The sequence below is a fragment of the Oreochromis aureus genome, linkage group 7 (genome assembly GCF_013358895.1).
Source record: "Oreochromis aureus strain Israel breed Guangdong linkage group 7, ZZ_aureus, whole genome shotgun sequence".
Taxonomy (NCBI): domain Eukaryota; kingdom Metazoa; phylum Chordata; class Actinopteri; order Cichliformes; family Cichlidae; genus Oreochromis; species Oreochromis aureus.
In genome coordinates, this window is record NC_052948.1 from 47855112 (window position 1) to 47876252 (window position 21141).

Here is a 21141-nt window from a genome sequence, read left to right on the forward strand (position 1 = left end):
GGGGAGGTCATCCAAGGACCAAAACTGGTGCTTGACGTCACAGTAACCTTTATTGCTCTGTCTCATTACCTCTGTGGCAGTTGTTTAACAGCTCTGTAAATCACAAGCTCATGGAGTTTATCACAAGTGAAAGAGAGGCACGGGAAGTGTTTCTGTAGGAAATGTTTTCCTATTTTGACTTTCAGCCAGTCTAGTTTCACCTGGGGAGACTCCGTTTTGCTCTTTTTCTTCCTGACCTTGTAAGATGAGATGACAGGTGTTTCAGTTTAATGTGCTGCACCCAAATAAAGATTCACTGCTTGTGTTCAGAAAAAAAGAAAAATAGATCTAACTCATGTTCCAAAACTAAGACATTGTGACACCTACCTTTCAGTGTCTATTTTTTTTTTATTAAGGTTCCAAAAATAAAATCAGAGTATTCGAAAGGAAAAATCTGCAGATTTATAAATGTTACTCAAGAACAGGGCTTCTGAAATGTTGTGTCACCTCTTTGAGTGGGTCGTTGAGTTCACTCAGGATGTTTTCCTCATCAAAGATTTTCCCTTGGTAGCGGTGCTCATAGTAGTCATGGATTTTCTGTCTCATGTCTGCTGGAAGCTTGTGGAAGGACATGTATTGCTCCACTTGCTTATACTAGAAGAGACAAAGAAAAACAGTCATCACTTAACAGCTTAACATGCAAAAAAAAAATCAGATAGTCCCAGTAAAGTCTTGAGTTTTATATTTGTTTGGAAATCGCACCTTTAATAAACAGCAAAGCAACAAAAATGTGGTCTACACAGAGTGCATATTTGTGTCTCTGTATTGAGGACAAGGCGTGCTCTCACACAGTCACAGTGCCATGTCCTGGTTCTGCGTGTGGGGAGGGAGAGGCAGAACAAGAGAGGCAGGTGGTGAAGAAAGTAGGAACGAGTACAGGCCCGGGGCTATGTCAGACCAAGGTAGCAGCAGATTATCTCACCGATGCAGGAAGCCCAGTGCTAATAGGCAACCGAGCTATGCTGTAATGTGAACAAGCGAGGCATACCTAGTATCCAGGAGCATGAGAGGATATTGGGTAATTTTCAAAGAAGAATTCTCCTTTTGACCGCATTGTATATTATCATAGGGTCTTTACCTTATAATATAGAGCACCTTGAGGTGACAGGTGTTGTGATTTATTGAATTATTAAATTCAATGAGGATTCTAGCTTAGATTCTATGACTCCTCTTTCCTTTTCTGTTTTTGTCTTTGTTTTTTCTTGATTACATTAAAACGTCATTTAAGTTTCATCATTACAATCAACTTAATTTTCACCTACTATCACATTAATATGAAAATAATGTCGAAATAATAATTTTCAAATAATTTGCATTGGTTTTTGGGTTGTTTAATAACTGAGAAGAGAACTAGCTGCACTTTACATACAGTTCAAACAAATAAGAATATATTTCAAGCCCTTAGATTTAACTGGACATGCAGTGAATAAATCCTTTTGAGATGCTACGAATAAAAAAAAGTAGAATTTCTTTATATAATGGTGTGACATGAAAAAGGAGCGAGGAGGGAGTGTGTACACTTGACGTCTCTGTTTTTCCCGTTTCCCGTAAGATCCCGTTTCTACATCCTGTTTCCAGTAATTAACTAAAAATTAGCAGGAGTGTAATGTCCAGCTGCATTATACTGCAGGCAAGTACTGACCCACAGGAACACAGAAGAAACTTTGGCTCATTTATTTTGAGTAGTCAGCGAGCACGGCCATAGCCCCAACACCTGAAAATGAACCTCTATAAAGACAACAGAGCAGTACTGTAGGTGAGAGCCAGCAGCAGCTGTGAGGCTGGTGGGACAGTTCAGTTTGAGAGGCTTTGACCAATGTGACGCAGGCAGCCCCATAAAGCGATATTTGTTAGCGAGAGGAGCCACTCGAGTCCCAGTGCCTCCCTCATTGATTTCTCACCCGGCTGCAGAAAGGTGATAAGGGACCAGAGCTTTGTTTGCGGGAAATTGATTTATTTTGAGTTCACACAGCCGAAGTCAGAAAGTGTCTGCAGGGGCTCAACCGGTCCATTTCGACTCGGGTGGTCAGGGTGGGGCACAGAGTAGGCAATGGGGGCACATTTTGGGCTTGATATGGGGCCTTCAGCTTCAACGTCACATTATCTTTTCATTATGACTAATTTCCATTCTCATATTAATTCAGACGTGTAATTTTATTGGTTAATTACTTTCTGAAGGACCAATTTAGATAAATGCTGACTACATTCCTCATTATCCCACCTCATCCATTTCTCTCTTTATCCTCCCTCTCTCTCTCACGCTCTCTCTCTCTCTCTCTAGAAATAGTCAGGGCCCAGTCAGACTAACACCCACACTGGGATGTGCCACTTGGCAGAACCCACTTCTTTCCTGGCTGATGGCACTCCTGGGGCATTCCTGTGGATCTAATTTAACCCAGGCGCACTGCAATTTGCAAAGTTAAACATCACCCATAAATATATGTTTACCAGCATTATGCAAAATGATGAAACCTCCTCTGTTGCAGAATGTGTTCTAAGACATGAAGGACAGTTTAAAGAGGGCAGGCAATTAGTGCAAAGACTTGAAATGCTTCATCCACTTTGTATGTGCTCAACGCTTCTTTTATTGAGCAGGAATTGATTTGATACCCGTCTGTGTCACGCAGAGGACGACGCATTCAAATGCAACCCCATTTGTAGTGCTTGCATGACATAAATGTAATTGCAAGACGCTGTGTTTGACATCTGATGGGTGCACGGTCACAGTATTCCTTTACAGAATCATTTATGTTCCAGAAACTTGTTTTGAAACTATTTAATTATCTTTGCAATATTTCAGAGGAGGGAGGTAGTTACATTAGCTTTGCATTGAACCTCGGACCAAAATATGAAATGTGGGGCATCTTGGACATATCTTAAAGAGCAACTCAGCTGCACTGTGGCAGCACCAGGGCTTCACAGCAGGCATGTCTCTGTATCATACATACTTTAAACCCTCATTTCCTTCCCTCTCCTCCCACTATTTCTCTGTTTCCTCTCTTCTCTATAGCTTTTGCATGGTCTGTTTTGCTTTTCTCCTAGTCTGGACAAAATTAGTTTTTGAGTTTTTGCAAATTAAGTAGAACCTATCGACAACAATCACTTTACTTTCTTACTGCCCGTCATGTTCTTGTCATAAACATCCTCCGGCCTCAGATAACTTGTAACCTCACATCCCCATCCATCTCTCCATCCGTGTTTCCAACCCCCCAGCTGTGGCAGTGATAGATGTAATGGCTAGAGGCTCAGCACCCTGAACCCATCCCTGCTGCTCTGCAGCCTGCTCCACTGATATGCACAGCCATGCAGCAAATCAGCCCCTGCTGAACCTGGCTCCACACTGGAGCTCTGTTACCATGAACATGGCATTCGCGGCCCCGAAGCTGTCAGTTCGATTCCTGGGGTGACGTTAGAGGGACGGAAAGGGATGTAGATTAAACATAGTGTGTGATGTACATCTGCTTTGGAGCAACTGAGCTGGAGATGTGCCACTAATTCAAACAGTGACTTGGCACGGCTCGCTTGTTTGCCGAGGGCAACCTGCTGTCATGATTTTTTTAAATTTTTTTTCTATGCTGTGAATATAATTCATAATTATATCTGCATATTAATGATCAGTCAGCATTCCATTAATTTTTTTTTATTATTTACTGAGCTAACTCTTTTATTTGCTGTCTTGTTCTTTCAATCTGTTAGTTTCATCTGATCTGCTCTCAGTTTATGTGTCAAACAACACTTTTGTTATGATATGTTAATGATAAGTGTGCATTTTACTAATTTGTGTGTATTTGTGATAACACTTTTGCAAAGACAACAGAAACTGCAGTTTTAATTTCAAGTTTTAGGTGACATGTAAGATTGCAATGTGGTGCCAAAACGCACCGAGTGGGATGTTCCTCTAGATTGGACTGACCATGAGGACAGCTGGCAAGGTCGGGCCATCACACTTGAATAAACCGACAATGGCTAAATGCTTTTATAAGCAAGGTGTAAATTAATGAAGTGGTATTTTAGTACGTCCTGTAATAGCCAAGGTGACTCTACCAATGCTCTGATAAGAATTATGGCTACATCTCCCGAAGGATAAATAATGTGTGCTTCGTACCTCTGTCCAGTCGTGCCTGTGCGTGTGCGTTTGTGTGGAAATGTTCTGATAAACTCAACAGGGATGCAAGTTGCTGGAGGGCTTGCTTAGTGGATGGATATGATCAACATTCATTGAATTCAGGGATTCAAAAAGTGTGCTCTTAAACCACATGAAACTTTTTATAGATTATTAAAAGATGAATAATTACAAGGAGAAAAAAATCAAAGTGATTGGTAATAAGAATTTTAACTTCCTGACCCATTATAACCCATTTTCATAATATAATTTTAAAAAATGATGAAAACTTGAAGGGAAAACATCAGTTTTATTTTGTATATTCTAAATTAATCTGCTTAATTGCTTTTTATTTAAATAATATCTAAATAATTTTTCTGAAATCATAGACAAATACTCAAAAATTGTCTTAAATAACAAACTGAACAACTTATATATGAAGATTTATTGTCTTTATTTATTTAATTTTTGCCACTTCTGATATCAGTTGACATGGAAAAGTAGCAAATACTTAAAATTTAAAAAAAAAAAATATACTGAAATGCAGGAATTAGACTCCATTACTGGGTGAAAAAATGGCTTGAAGAATAAACCCTGCATTAAACACTGTTAAAGACTTAATTTCTGAGTAATTGTTTCAGCTCTCACACACACAGCGTGTCATAGTAAATAAGAATGTACTAAGACAAGATAATTAGCGCTTTCTGTTAATCGCATTTCAGCTGACTCACTGTCTTTAAATCATATCTGAAAAAACAAAACTATTTCCTTTGGGAAGAAAAGGAGTGTCTTACAAAATCAGTGTGACCTGATGTAACTGTTCTTACCTCATCCTGTAAGTTAAAGATTAAGTTATTTTAATCCTAAACTTGTTTGTGGATGAAGACATGCCATAGAGGACTAATCCCCACGCCCAACAGTGTGGTATGTACAATGCGTTCTGCAGCATAAGCACAGGCAAAGTTTGGGAGTTAAACTCTGCTTCTTGCGTGCAAACACAAAGCGCATCAGTCATGGCTGGGTGTTCTGGGAATTGCCCAGGCCCCACAGCGGGATCACAGATGGTGGCTCAGTTGAAATGCTGGATAATCATCCTCCACGTGAACAAAAAAAAAAAAAAAAAAAAAAAAAAAAAAAAGATGTAATGATGTAATAGGAACTGAAGGAAAAGGGAAAAATAAAATGTGTCCACTGGCAGCATACAGACAGTGAGGTGGCTGCTCATGTCATAGACCTCATCACACTGTTGACCTTAAGTGATCTGCTTGGGGGTAGGTAGGAAATCCTCTTTCCTAGTCATCGCTGCGGATATATTTATATTTATATTGTGAGAGCTCAACCTATTGGTCCACAGTGTTATTGAGGCCTAATTTATTTAAATCCAGCTCCAATGAGCAGGACTTTACAGAGTCACAAAAAAGAAAAAAAAACACATTAACACTTTTAGACCATCTCAGTGGTACTTAGCATAACTTACCTTAAAACAACAAAACATTAAAGATGTGTATGCATACATCATACTATGTATCATACCCAGTGTTCTTTTAAATCTCCGGTATTTAATATTATGTGTGCCACTGCAGGACTCTTACCTTCTCTTGGTACTGCCTCCGTGAGGAATCCAGTGATTGGATTAGAGCTGTAGCATGGCCAACAAACATAGCGTAGCACGTGGCTCCTACAATCATACTCAGCATGGTGACCCAAAGGTCAGACATGCTGACGGGTGCCCGGGCACCATACCCGATGCACAGCATGTGGCTCATGGCTTTGAAGAGGGCATAGGAGTACTGCTTACCCCAAGAAACGTTCTGCAAGAACCAGAGGGAAAGAGAAAGGGAAGGAGAGACAGAGAGGTTTGGGGGGAGTTACTGCCAAGCAAGACAAGGAAGAAAGGCTCCGCGGCAGATAAAAATGGAACAACAGACTTTCCTTTGATGGATCACTAACGCTCAGCCAACATAATCTTCATGCTTCTGAACCTTATGTGCTTACTGAATGAATGAACTTTCTACCTTTTTACCTTCTTTCTCTGTCTGCACCTACCTTATTCATTTTTCAGATTATCAAAGGGTGGAAAGCAGTTCATGTTTGCAAAGGTTAAAAAAAACAACTTCTAAACTAAACTATGTATCCAGTAACAGACTATATGGACAAAAGTACTGGGTCACTTACACATCACATCCAAAGGAGCTGCCCAGCCATAGAAATGCTTCTCATGAAGCTCCTGGTGCACTTTGGTGCTGATGTTAATGCCAGCGGATTAAACCTGCTGTGTTTTCTAAACACTTCCACTTTGCAAAAATGGCACATGCAGTTGGCTGTGGAATATCTACGAGGAAAGAAATTTCACAAACTAACTTGTTGCAGTACCTCACCCAAATTCAGTGACCTCTTTAAATGACTCATTCCTTCACAAATGTGATGGCAGACCGCGCGGCATCTACTTGATTTTATACCCCGTGGCAATAGGAGTAAAAACACCTGAAGTCAAAGATTAAGAGATTTGGCCCAGTATTTTTGTCCATATAGTGCACCTTGAGTTCATGGGTCCACTGTTATCCGATAATGTGTCCAGCAGGGTTTTTGGGGAGCCACATAATTCAGACTAAGTAGTTTGAAAAGAACTTGCTTGATTGATGAAGACTGGTGATAAAAGTTTAAATGCATGGAAGCAGAACTTTAAATGGTCATCGTTAGTTTTAGAAAATATGCTTTAATATCATGCAGGTAACCAATCTATATGAAGAGCAAAAGATGGACATCAGCTATTGACTGATTGATTGATTGAGTGCTTTCTTTCTTTCTTTCTTTAAAACTTGTAAAGAAATAGCCAACCTAACTGGCAGTCTTAGGATGACCAGTTCTTTTAAAAGTCCCTTTTTTTTACAATGTAAGGACATAGCTTGAAAGGCCTTTCATTTGCATTTCAGATTTCCCTCATTTCTGTTTTTCCTGCTTTTTTTTAGTCTCAGCATGTCTAATGTGAAAGTATGCCTTTTCCCTCTGGAGATGTGCAAAATCTCTAGTGGGCAACTAAGCGAGCCCATTGCAGCTACTGTATGTCTGTGAAACTCAGTAATCCACTATCTGGAGACAAATGTGACAGACTCCCCGGTACAAAGCTTGTGCCCACAGACATTTTGCTGACACCTCGAAAAGCTTCACCTCCTGCAAAGATAAAGTGCTGAGGAAGCACTCCATACAGAATACCTATCACACACAGCAGAACAGCTAGTGATAGAAATAGGAAACTTAAGATAGTCTCTTTTTTCCCATTTGCCTCAGATCCATGTGTCACATGCCATCATGCCAATTTGTCCCCTTTTGCCATGCCATTCCCTGATCTGCTTGAGTCCACTCAGTTATTCAAGTGGGAATTAGTAAATGAGCACATTTATAGCAAATCATTAGCCCTGGATGACTCATCAGTTCTTATCTCAACACAGATTAGTTGTTTCTTCCAGAACTGATTACAGGATTTGTTATAAATTTCAGTGTGTTTCAGTTTGATAACAGGATACTTAACAGGATAATCAATAAAATATGGTGTGTGTGTGTGTTAAACCATCGAAATATTACCTTTAGGTTCAAGTGTTCCATCCATCCATCCATCCATCCATCCATCCATCCATCCATCCATCCATCCATCCACTTAACTCCTTGTCCCACTTAGGGATGCAGGAAGCTGGTGCCCATCCCAGCTAACACAGTGCGAAAGCTGTGGCAGGTCATCAGTCCATGACAGGGATTCTGGCTTTCATTGTACTGGAAATATCTGCAGCTAGCATTTCAGCACAAGCACCCATCCTCTGTAGCACACAACACATACACACAATAACGTATTTCCACACAGAGAACAAAGTCACCCAACCATATACCTGGAACTAATGCAGTTTGGGTCCTAGATGTTCTTTCACACGTGTATATTTCACATGGTGGGTGAGTGTTTATTCAGCAACGACGGGCTGTGTTTGTGTTGACATATTTGTATGCATGGAAAAACAGAGGCATGGTTTTGCCAGATGATATCACAAAGTCCGAAATGACTCACTGCACCTTTTGCTGTTTTTCTCTGCATGAATCTGTCGCACAAATAAACTGCTCCAACAAAGAAATCTCTGCAGTGCTTTGGTCATTAAGGGCCTGGGGACTAACCTCACAGTTTCTGTCTGTTCAACTTCGCTGTCTTATTTCCCATCAATGTTTGTACATAAACCTCTCCAAAGTAGCAGAATTAGCTTTATCATTCTCTTGCCTACATTAATCCGCCCACCTAATCAGATTGAAACACTGGTCTATCACTTGTAACGCACAATTAATTAGGAGTCAATCAATCATGAATGACCTGTAGACAATTTGTAAAATGAATAAAGATTTTTCTTGATATGAGGCAAACTGACCAGCTGAGCTCACATTTATTATATCACGAGGTATAATATCTGTGAATATTTCCTTCTCTCATGTCCAAAGTCATATAATAATGAGCAAATAACTCAGGCAGTCAAAGTGGCATTAAATTTATTCCAGAGCTGCTTTGTTGAATATACTGATAATATTGGTAAGTTGGCTCTGACAGTGCAGTGTCAGTGATTCTTTAATAAAAAAAATAGCCATGTGTCTAAGCATGGCTCACATGACCAACTTTAGTGATTCCTTAAGCCAAATTTTCGCTCTTTCTTTATCTTAAACAGACTGATAGAGACTGAATTGTTCAGAAGTAGCTCAGTTCTGAGTTGACATTTCACTGTAACATTAAAGCAGTCGGGATAATAGCTGCGTGCTTGGGGCACTGCAGGTTATGGAGCCTGTTATGAAGGATTATTGTGAGTTCTCCAAATGTGGAACTGATCATCACGATCGTTTCCAGCTGCCCATTGTTGCGATTTGACATCTGGGAGACAGAGAAGCAAAATATCCAAAGGCGGCTTTACCAGACAGAGAGAAAATTCTCTCCTAACAAATGGAGCAAAGCCCATACGTTAGTTCAGGCACTCAGGCTTCAGCCGAACTGCGTCATGCACACTCCTCATTCTCCTCGTGTCATACACCAAACACAACCTGCCAATTTGCTGGTCTATCTAAGCTGCAAAATTTCCCATCTCTCCCTCTGACACGTCAGTGCTGCTGCAGCCCTGCATCGCTGTCTGCTGTCTCAACCCCTCCATTACCCCAGCATCCCAGCAACCACCTTGTAAGCTCCCATAGAGGGTTTACTCATCACACACCCACCCCCCGTTTCTATACGTGACATATTTACGGGAAGTGATGAGCTCGGATCCCAGACGCCAAACTCTATTATGTTCTGCTGCTGTGATAAATAATATCAAACATGAGCTGTCTCACTGAAGTGATACTGTGGTAATGATGTCTGCGAAGTGGACTTTACAGGAGCTTCCTATCGAACATAACAAAACCAACAGCATCACCGCTTTTCACTTCGCTGTTCTTCACTCACTGCTGTTCCTCAGTGTGATTGCTTAAATTTGCATTTTGACTGCCATCACGGCATGTGACTCACAGTTCTGGGGCAGTGCGCTATGATTACAGCAGGCACTCATGCTCAGCACCCATTTTTTTTGTCTGATTAGGGTGGTCACAAAAGGACAGATACATGCACACTTTTATCTAATGCATAAAGAGTGATGAGAACTAGAAATCTCCAAGGCTGGTTCTGTACAGCCTTCCTTTGGGAGGAGTGAGTCATTTCACTCTCAGTGCAGAAAAAGCAGTTTCTAGTTGTTTTCCTATAGTTCACAATGTACAGCCCCCTTTGATCTGGATAGATTTTGCCAACACAACAAATGTATTCACTTCCTCTAGCATTATTCTAAATATAATTAAGCTCTGTTTTTTAGCAGGAAAACAAGTGACATCAGACACTGCATATTCATCTTTCAGCAGCCCCGTAAGAACAGCAGCGCGGGTTCAGACTTCATTACCACACACATTAAAGCGATCCCCATTCCGCACTATTGTTTAAGCACCAGCAACTTCAAAGTTTCTATAATTTAACTGTGCTTGTTGTTTTGACAGCGCGCTCGTGCATTTTAACCACTTGCTTGCATTTTAATTCATTAGTCACAGAATCAACAGTCCTCTCGCGCAAGATGAAACCGGTTACGTGACCAGGAAGGCGGCTGATGATTCACCATTATCCTCGTGTTCAGTGCGACCCAGAGGCTTTGGTTGTTGTTGATACTGACAAACTATGAGACTAACAGGATGTAATGCCTTGCTGCAAAGAACACAATTTCGCAAAAAAAGAGAACAGTCCTAGGACAAATGACAGCAATTAAACTTATTTTTCATCTGGACTCCCAAAGATTCGCACTGATACTTAGTTTCACTGCAGCACAAATTATACTCAATAGAGTGTGTAGCAAGATCTGGTTGCCCTGTAAATATTTTTTAGTTTTACAAACATTTTATTTTTTCATTTTCGGCAAATTGCCCCTTTGCGTGCGCTTGTGCGTGTCTGCAGAGAAAATAAGTGAATGAGCAAATTTGCCTTAACTGATGACTTTAATCACCGATTAACTCCCTAAACCCAACAAGCAGTCCTTGCATGGAAAAAAAAGCAATGCGCAATATTCATTTTTCAATTACATAATCAAACTACAAGCTGTTCTCCCTGGGAGCGCACAGAAGGCACGGCGGCCTTTAAACACAGATGACAGAGTAAAGGGATGTGCAGGCCTGCATCGACACCAAAAAAAGCGCACCTGGTGATGTATCTCAGTGTGAGGGTTGTCATTGTCTCATGAGCTTTTATGTTCATCACCTGTAGCTGTACTAATGGACTTCATATCTCTACAGAAGCTTTCTCCTTAGCAGGTTTTTATACACTGGCACCAGTAATGTGGCCCGAGGCATATCTTCAGATTCATCTGTGTGTAACTCTGTTTGCGCCTTTCTTGTAAATGCACAATCACTTCAAAGGTTTGAGGGAAATTCCTCAAATTTTGGCATTTTGGCAAACTTTAACTTCAGCTCAACCAATCAGATATCTGGTACTCAAGGGTCAAGGTCACTGTGGCAAGAAAAAAGATGTTTTTAACCATGAAGCCACAATTCAAATGCTAATCATGGCCATATTCTATATAACAGTCAGATAGTATGAAATTATGAAGTGATAAGCTGAGAGGGTCTGCTGTGGCGACCCCTAGAGGCAGCAGCTGAAAGAACAGGCAGGAGATTATTATATCTAATAGGTCAAAGATCAATTCTGGACAATCGTGGATCTAAAGTGCAACTTTACTGACTGGCAGTGGTACACGTTCTTTCCTTCTTTCTTTTTTTAACATTTTCGTGGCAGAAGTCTTCTCAGAGGTTACAGACAAAAAAGCATTTGGATATCTGAAACTTGGCAATATTTGGATTTCTTGCTTAAAATGGGAACTATTAACCAATTATCAAGATAGTTCTCATTTATAAATGTTTGCTTTTGTGATTTTCCACCCGAACTTTACGATGAATGAGGTACGGTGATTTTTCTTTGTCTTCTCACAAAGCTCTCCTCACAACAGAACTTTATTTTTTAAGATCCCACAACAGCCTGTGAAAGCTCAGCAGCTGTGGTCCAAATACCCTCACACAAGCTTGATTAAACCATCCTACTGTATCAATTGACAAATAGCACACAATTCTTTCAGCTAATGATAAATGATTACCATAGAGAGCCAAAAAATAATCCAAAAACAAGCTGTTCACATAGGGACTGAAGCAGTCTTGCATTTTCCTTCCATAAGCCCCATGTGTATGTTGAGGGGAAGTGTGATGTGAGAGAAGGGAAGAGGGTGAAACGTCTGATTAATTCATAAATTCAGGACTGAACCCGCCTTTTGGAAGTGATTCATTCAGGGAGATTGGGAAGAAGTGGAAGGAAATGAAGTGGGTGGTCCATGGATAAAAGGAGCCAGGAAGGGTGACTGATACTGAAGGGCAGTTGTGCATGGTTAGCCAGGCGTTTCTGTCCTTTTTTCCCTTTTTTTCCCTTGTGTCTACCTACAGTATATCCGCCTGTCTGTTGGCCTCTAGCTCTCTCTGAGACAGGAGCCCTCAACAGGGCTACTGCTGTCTGTCTCTTGATATGAGCTTGGCCAGGAACAGTAGGCACACACATACACTCACAAATGCTCCAACACATGCATCTTTAAGCTGTACAACAGCCTATCCAATGCCACAGCCCACCACCTTCCAACATGAGCCAACATAGTGACAGCAGCATTATCTTGTTTGGTGATTAAGTAAATGCAGCCTCTAAAGAGTAAGAAGCTACTCTCAGACCATTAGTCAGGAAGATAACAGGCCTAGACTGTGCACTGCACCACTCAGCAGTATCTGCAGCCCTTGTTGCCCTCACTCTTCTACTCACAGCTGGAGACTGAAAGAACGGAGCCAACAACAGAAAAAAATATGATGCAATATATGGCTTTAAAGCTATCCTTTTTTGGACAGAGACAAAGACAAACCTCCTGATGACAACGTTCAACTGTATTTATTTATACCTGCAGCAAACACAGCAAACTGAGGAAAAGATACCTTATCCTGATTTTTAACTTGTGAATGCTAATGCATTGCGATGGTGTGAGAAGAGGAATCCCACATGCGAGCTGGCCTTATCACTTTGGATTTGCCAGACAGCAGTCAGTGCACAGGCCTGCACTTCTGCACAGATCCACAGGGAAGAGATTCCACAAATTGCTCATTCTGCCACATCACCATCAGTAACACTATGCTAGCTGCTCATGTGCAGATATCCTACAGTACCACTGGCTTAAACAGATTTTGCCTCTAAAATGCCTCATGGTTATTCTTTGTGAGTTATTTTTAGGATTGCCCCCTCATAAAACGGAGAAGAGAAGAATCTTAAAGCTATCCAGAAAATTATGAATTTTGAACTTAAAATCCAAATATACTTCCACAGTTTCACATTCTTTGTGGCTTTCTGTCATTGGAGTGTGCATAGCCTTCCCTTCTACGATTTCAGCATTCTTAGCCTTGTCGTTTAGATAGAAATTTGACAAAGAGTAACAATTATCATGTGTAGGACGCCTGCTTTTGGTTAAATGTAAAAGCAAACATAATACTGGCACTCACTGATGAACTCATATGCTCCTTAATGTTTTTTTAAAGGGCAAGATGAATTTGGTTCAGCTGTAAGCGGCTCAGCGGGATAAAAATTGCCCTCCTTACTTACAGACAAATACATATTTGATGACCCAAATTAGATTTGCAAATTTGTATGAATATTTGTAAATAATATACAGCACTGTGCAGAAGTCAGACGCCTCCTTTATTTCTTTATAATTTGTTTCCTGGGAGCCAGACTATTTTCCAATCTTTAAAAGTGCTCTTTGACACGCTTTACGAAAGTTCTTCTTTGGACATTGGCTGCTTTTTCGCACAGTATTTGTACATGGCCATTTTAAAGGGATTTTCCCATTTGTTTTGTTTGTTAAGCCACCTGAGAGTGACTGCAAGAGGAGGTCAGGAGAGAGGTACAACAGTGGTGTTGGTAATCTGATGGAAGCGATGGAATTAATGCAGAAAAGTACCATCAGATTTTGAGCTTGTTTGCAATATCATGCATAAAGCATCTGATTGACAGTGGCTTCATTTATAGAAAGACAATGATCCCAAACGCAGTGCTGATACAGTATAAAAGCATATCAGGATGGGGAAACACACAATGGATTGGTCTCCCTAGAGCTCAGACCGGTACATTACCGAAGCAGTGTGGGATCATCTTAACAGAGAACAGAACAAAAAGGTAGTTAATATCCAAAGAAGAGCTTCAAGAAGCCTGGATATCTATTCCTGAAGACTGCTTAAAGAAATATCAAATATCAAGAAAGCTGCCTGAGAGAGTTTCGGATGCGTCAGAAGAATAACGGTGGTCATACGACATATTAATTATATACTGTATTTCTGTGTATGTTTGTGCATATTTCAATCAAGCAATGCACCTATTTCCCATTTTCCTAGCAAAATATAAAGAAATGATGGATGCCCTGAGAGTTTTCCACAGCACAGTATTGCATATCATTCACAAATGTAATTTCCAATTCACCAGCAAGTAGCTAACCCATCAGAGAAAGTGTAAACCAAACATACAAAGCCATCTTTGCAATGTTTTAGCTACATACAAGTGAATACAGCTTGGAGAAAGGGTTTAGTGTCATAACAGCTCACCCACAGGCTTCTAGCACTGATTTATGCCTTATTTGTTTTAGAGGCAATTTTTGCAGTCTGCAGCTATAGCCACACAGGGGGCACGAAATTAGGCTTGTACACCATCTCCCTTTGATATTGATTTGCATAGAAGAAGGAGGATGTATCTGCTTTATTCTCAGTAAGATCAGCAACACGCAGCGTGCATGCAAGGAGATGTTTATCATTAAGTTTTACAGCGACAAGTAATTATGAACCCAGAGTGTTGCCGTTTAAAAGGAAGTTTAAGAATCTGGGTTACTGAGGAGCTGTTCGCCCGTAGTTACCATTAACAAGGATGAATTGTGACAGTTCTGTGGGAAATTACATCAGTACAAATTCCTTTGGTGCAAACAGAGATGGATAATGTCTGTTTGGATGAATAACACATGCTAGCTGGTATCGAACGCACTTGGGCAACTCGTTGCCTCGAAGTAAAGATGAGAGCTGTGACGTTGAGAAAAGCTGACATTTGCACCTCCGGTATGATGCCTCTGAACAGTTCGTGCGCTCGTGCAGCACAGAAATATTTGTCACAGAAAGAGGGAGAGGAGACGGCAAAAGAGCTCCGCGGGGGAGTATTTACAATCAGCATTATCCAGGAGGTCCGCACGCGCTCACATCAGTCCGAGACGGGCAAGCACAGTCCGCTTGACCTCAACTCAAGAGGAGAAGAGGGAAGATGAAAGATACAGAAAAAGTCCAAACGAGGGGACAGTCCCCAAAGAAATCAAACATAAGCTGTGCTGACACTGTCCAGTTGTCCAGCTGTCTACTGTACACAGGGGACACACTGGCTTACATTTTTCATACATTGATACACATAACTACAAAGATTACATCAGCATGTATTTTCAAATGTAAAATCATGCTAGACTTGGTTTTGTAATCGAATTTAAAAAAGACACTTATATTGCGTTTGACCTGCTCATAATAGATTGTGAGTGATGATTAAAAGTGAATGAAAAATGATGATAATGAATGGCCAGTTTTAACAAAGCTCGCATGTTTAGGCCTCAAATTATTAATACTTTTATTGACAGACTTATAAATACTTAGTGTGGCTAACAGCCCCCTATCATGTAAAATCTCATCTATTAGCTGTAAGTCTGGATTTTTAGTGAGACTTACAGGTTTTAGTACCTTAGATGATCGTTCAATGTTTTTGCTGGTGTCAATGATAAACGGACCCCTGTGAATTTTCACCTAGGGCCCCAAAACACTCTAGAATTGCCACTCACTCTACTGTTACATTTACAGTCACAATCAGTAATACAAAAAACAGTAATACACAAAGTAATGTGTTACATTATGCTACATTTTTACAGTCGTGAAAAGGAAAGCTTTCATTGCTGTGAAAATCTCGGTGCACCCCATTATTCTGTAGCTTGTAGAAGCACTTTGAGCAGCAATAACTTGAAGTGATTGTTTCCGTATGACGTTATTAGTCTCTCACATCGCTGTGGAGGATATTTGGCCCATGCTCCTTAATGACGTTGTTTCAGTTCATTGAGGTTTGCATGTATTTGTTTATGCAACTTAAACAAATTCAGCAACCATGGTTGAAACACCGACATCATCTCCCTGTCCCTGGTTTAAACTGGCTGCGGTATGACGGCAGTAACCAGACCGTGAGAAATACAGATCAGATCGTTGCAGAGAAGAAATGAAATACATGTGTCTTTGTTTGTTCGTTTGTTTTTTAACAATGACAACTAATATGTTTAACACGTGTTAGTGAACACAAAGTCTTTTCCACATACAGAGACAAGTATTACTGGGGATATTTTTAAAAAAGCACACAAACAAAAAACAGCAACACTTTTTAGTTATTTACTGTTTCTATTTGATATGTGGGATGGTGAACTTAACACATAGGACAATGTCACAATGTCACGCAGTGTCCCCATCCTGTCTCTGATATTAGTCTGACAAATACAGAAATGCTCCTCCTTTCGTCTGAAGCTGAATAGTTCAGTGGGATGAGTCGTAATAAGAAAGACTTAAAAGGAAGAGGAAGTGGTTTTGAGTGACACTCGAGATGAGATATTTTGTGTTATTGTGATAAAGAGCTAGTTATATTAATTCTTTAAGAGAAACTTTCTATTGCTAGGAGGGCTAACAATGACGTTGAGGTGCCACTGCTGCAACTTTCACTTTGAAACTATTTTGGAACTATAACATTAGCAGACATTGTGAAAAGACCACCAGCTGACGATTATTCAAGGTCGGGTTGAAGTCTTTGTTTCTTTTTTTTCACCCATTCTGTTGTAGTTGGTGCTTTGCATGGACAGATGGCATCACATTTGACTCTACAATATTTTGGTATACAGAGGACTTCACAGTCAACTCAATGACTGGAGGATACCTGTAGCTGCAAAACAAGCCCAAATCATCACCCTTCCACCACCGTGTTTGGTTTTCAACAAATATGGCGCTGTGCATTATCAAATACCTTTCACCATGTCTTGATAAGATGAACCTTTGCAAACCTAAGCCATACTGCCATGTTTCTTTTAGAGACAAGAAGCTTCCTCCTGGCAACCTTTCCAGTTTTAACTTTTACATGCTAACTGAGGCCTGGGGAGTTTGAGATGTAACTTTTCAGATTGTGTCTCTGAGCATTAGGATAAATTTGCTGGGATATCCACTCTTAAGAAGTGGGAGGCGTGTGTTATCACACAGCTGAATGCTCCAGGCCAGCAAAAACCTTTTTATAGAGGTGGTCACACTTGCTGAAGATCAATTAAACAAGTGCATTTCCTGCCATTTGCTTACCTAGTGAAGCAGTAAAGGTGTGCTGAGGTTTTCACAGGACTGTGAAAACTTTATTTTTCACATGACTGTTTATAAAGTCTATGGGTGGTAATTTAAAGAAATACCAAAGAGACCAAATCACTATCAAACAAGACAAACGTTTCACTTTGCTGCCATTTTTTTTAACAATGTTTTGCTTTATTTCTATAATCTCTCTCTGTTACAATCTAATGTAATTTTAGGACTAACTAGAGCTGTGCTACAAAAAAATGCAAAAATATATTTGTGTCTCTGCCTTCATGTTGTTCATATACATGATAAAACTGAGAATGCTATCCATTTTTCAGGGCCATGTACAGGTGTGTTATTAGAATGATGTAGCGAGTTCATTTTAACAGGGCAAAACAAGCTGGACACATTTCAGTGCAACTAGAAAAGGTCCTTTCAACAAACCCCTGCACTTTTAAATTGTTAGCTAGCTGCATCTGATCACATCTGCTCATTTATGGTTTTGATTAAAAAATAAGAGTTAGAAAACTGCTGTATAGGAATGAGATAGTTTCCACAGGCTTGACATGTGGCAGATGTCAAACAGCGAGTCTGCTGTACAACTTATATACAGTAAAAATCCAAAAATAACAAACAAAAGAGAAGAGTGTGTAATACTTACAACCATACCGTTTAGGGACACCCAGCAGTCAGGGGGGAAGTCTTGGAGCAGAGGCACCAGATACTGCAGACAGCCATCCCAGTGACACAGAAGCAGCATCATACCTATCAAATTAAATATTCTTACCACTGCACTAGCCAGGTCATAGGTCATATGGAAAATCTGCCAAAGAGAAAGACAGAAGAAAGGAGAGACAGAGACCTCATCAGCATCTGCTTGGTTGTGCCAAAACATTTACTCAAATTCTGACATTCGTAAATCCAATACAAGCACAGTGTTATGAAGAAATATGAACTTCAGTAAGCAACACAGACACAGCGGCCCAGATTTAGATCTGTAAGAGTCTCAAACGTTGGATGCACTGGTATTTCAGGGACACAAAAAGATTAAAAAAAGATTAAAAACACTTAAAACGCTCACAAAAGTACAAAGTCACCTTTGAAGCTGAGGGCACAGTGTGCCTGTCTGTCCTCCAAAGAGTTTGGGTGCCACAGCGTCTGTGTGTGCCCGCACGTGTGTTTGTGTGTGTGTGTGTGTGCACGTATCTCTGCACTCACAGATGTTGAGCTCTTCATAACTGAACATGGCTGCTTTCCAAAAAAAAAAAAGCCTGACCAGTAGAGGAGACACATAGAGCTAGAGTAGGTAGCACAGAGCAAGTGAGGTGAACGATGAGGGGAAGTGCAAACTTCTGGAATAATTAGCCCGTAAGTGTGTTTCAATGCTGTGAGCTGGAAAAGGTGTCGGTGCTGGTGTGGCTATTTAATCAGAGCCCGAAAGTTTCAGAATAGAAAGTCATCAGCGGGGTGAGTAAGCATGTCTGCGGCGCAAAACGGTTTCATTTACGTCGGATCTGGCCGAAGAGAATTGACTCACGCCTGGTTGGCTGTGGCTTTAATTCAGAGTTTCTCATTAGCATCAGAAACCCATTACTTATTTCCAGGTTAGTTATTCCATAATCTTCCTCACACCGTAGCTCAATTTCTCCTCCCGCCCGCCCCCTCCCAAAATAAAAAGTTAAATATGGAAATAGACTGGTTCGTTTTGCATAATAAACCTGCCCCATTCGCCAGTTTGTTGAATTGAAACGTTTCAGGTAATTATTATCTATTTTAAGTTATGTCTTTCCATTCCCCATACATTACCTGTTCTGCCTATTATACATATAAAGGCAATTTAGCTGCTTCGCTTTTGTTTTTTAAATGAGAACTGATGAACTTTTTGTTTCGGGGGTTTCCTTTTACTGACAAAGGTTTACATTTGTATATAACACAAGAAATCAAAGATTTTCAGGTAAGTAAACATGTACGTACAACACACACCAGTATAGTTATCTCTATATCTAAAACCTTGGTCATTTATGGTCTTTTTCTGTCCTTGTGTGCACCTAAACATTAACAAAAACACTACTACTACTGCATAAAATTTAGTTCCTCTTCTATCAGATCAAAGCCCAAATAAGATCTGCAAGAGCATGGACTTCAAGCTGTGCTGATATGCACCAGTTTTGCCATTTGTATGCAAAATCATCTGTTAAACCCCCCCCACCACCACCAAACCCCAGGTGTTTTAGAGGCTCTTTTAATCTTCATCTCTCCATCCCGGTCTATTGTGACTGCCCTGTAACCTTTCTGCATAAAGGACAGTGTCCGCACACAGAACAGAGGAGAGAACAAGAGGCTGAGCTGGTGCTCAGATCCCTCTATGGTTCAACTCATCCATGGGGAGATATAGTGCACTGCCCTGAAAGGCTAAAATTAGCCACTAGCTTACAGGACGGCTGTCTCAGTGCACCCAGTGTCTCTTCTGCTGCCTATATCTGTACTCTTATTTTAGCAGAACTCACTCTCCCTCTGTTATGTGCGCATGCATATTTACATACAGCCTGATGACATAATAAGGAAAGCGACAGAGCATAAGGTAGCCGTGAAGTGATAAAGGTAGCTATTTCTGGAGGTACATGCTCCTGAAGGATTGCAACAAGACTAGAAAACAGGAAGTAGTGGGCCCTGTTTGAATTGCAAATGACTCATACCAGGCAGAAATAGGAAAAGGCTGATCACTCTGTTTCTACTTTCTTTCTTCAGTTAATACATAAGCAAAAGAGTGAAAAATAAGGATGAAGTTTTTTGGGTACATTTCTATGACGTGCGATGGTTACAGGGAGGTCTCACAAATTCCCAGGGACCGTCTCACTTTGCTGGAAAGCCTCTGTGACCTTTGGGTCACGCTGAGTCAGAGAGGCCAGAGAGGAAATGATGTAGATGCTCATTAACACAATGTGGAGTTTATTAGGGTTTGCATTTCAGCGGCATCACTTTGAAAAGCCTGCAAGCGGCAGGAGGTAGCCACAAGGCAGGAGTGTTTTTTTGTTTTGTTTTTTTCAAATAGGGTTTTAAAGAAGAGGCTGCAGGTGTAGATCGCTGGTCAGGTCACAGGATTACAAAGGATAACCTTCACTGTGATGTGCAGATATGTAAGGATAAATTTGAACTGTGTGAGATGGTTCACTGAAGCGCACTCTGCTAATACAAACACAATGTCTCCATATTGCATTTACAGATTGTTTCTCATAATTAAAAGAAAGCATTTGCACATACTCGATCATCCAACTTCTCTTTCGAGAACTAACTGTGTTGGACGGCCTCTTTCTTTCTTATTTTGTGGTAATCTGTTGTTTTATCTCACTGTAAGGCTTCTAAGAAAACATGAATTGTATCAAATTGGGCAAAGGAAGGAATGCAGAGAGTGTAGGTCTGAACGTTTGAACGTCTGTTTCACTCAAGCAGACAAAGAAAACACACAACTTGCAAAGCTTTCATGTAGCAGACAGCCGGTCCCTTGCTCAGGATATGTGTCACAACTAAAAACTACGCGCTTCAATTTGCTAATATGCACCTACTCGATCACCCATCAGCAACGTTCTGTTTCGTGCAGTCAGCAGTGTGTCTGAGCATCCCGCTGATGGAGAGGAGTGATTAATATATGCCCGTGTTCTGTTCAACATTTACTGTAAGGGAAATCAATCCAGATCTAAAAATAAAAGCACCAGAGTTCTGACAACAGCTGAACAGCTGGTCAAATAAAAAAAGTGATTACAGCTGAGGACTTTACTGTATGGCGTGAGTTATAAAATGTACTATGCAAGCAAGCAAGAAACAAATCGTTTGTCATTGTGGCAAGAAGCAAACTGATCCATTTACTAAACTCTTTAAAAATGCTTCAACTTTTGTCAGACCAGCATTTAAAAAGTCTAAATTTCTTCTTAATCTTGATAAATCGGCCAGTGCAGAGTGGTTACAGAGCTCAAGGCTCAGTGTTTGCCATTTAAGAGATAAGTCTGTTTTCACAAAGACTT

The 21141-nt window shown here is 40.5% G+C and overlaps 1 protein-coding gene across 1 annotated transcript in view; it reads right to left on the minus strand.

Annotated features, from left to right (window-relative positions):
- The window catches only part of LOC116331823 (potassium/sodium hyperpolarization-activated cyclic nucleotide-gated channel 1), a 67683-nt gene that overhangs the window by 19542 nt on the left and 27000 nt on the right, over positions 1-21141 (minus strand). The window contains exons 3-5 of the mRNA XM_031754631.2: positions 17784-17945; positions 5734-5952; positions 487-633 (exon numbers count right to left, since the gene is read on the minus strand). Of these exons, the coding sequence (XP_031610491.1) occupies positions 487-633; positions 5734-5952; positions 17784-17945 (528 nt within the window). The remainder of the gene's footprint in view (positions 1-486; positions 634-5733; positions 5953-17783; positions 17946-21141) is intronic.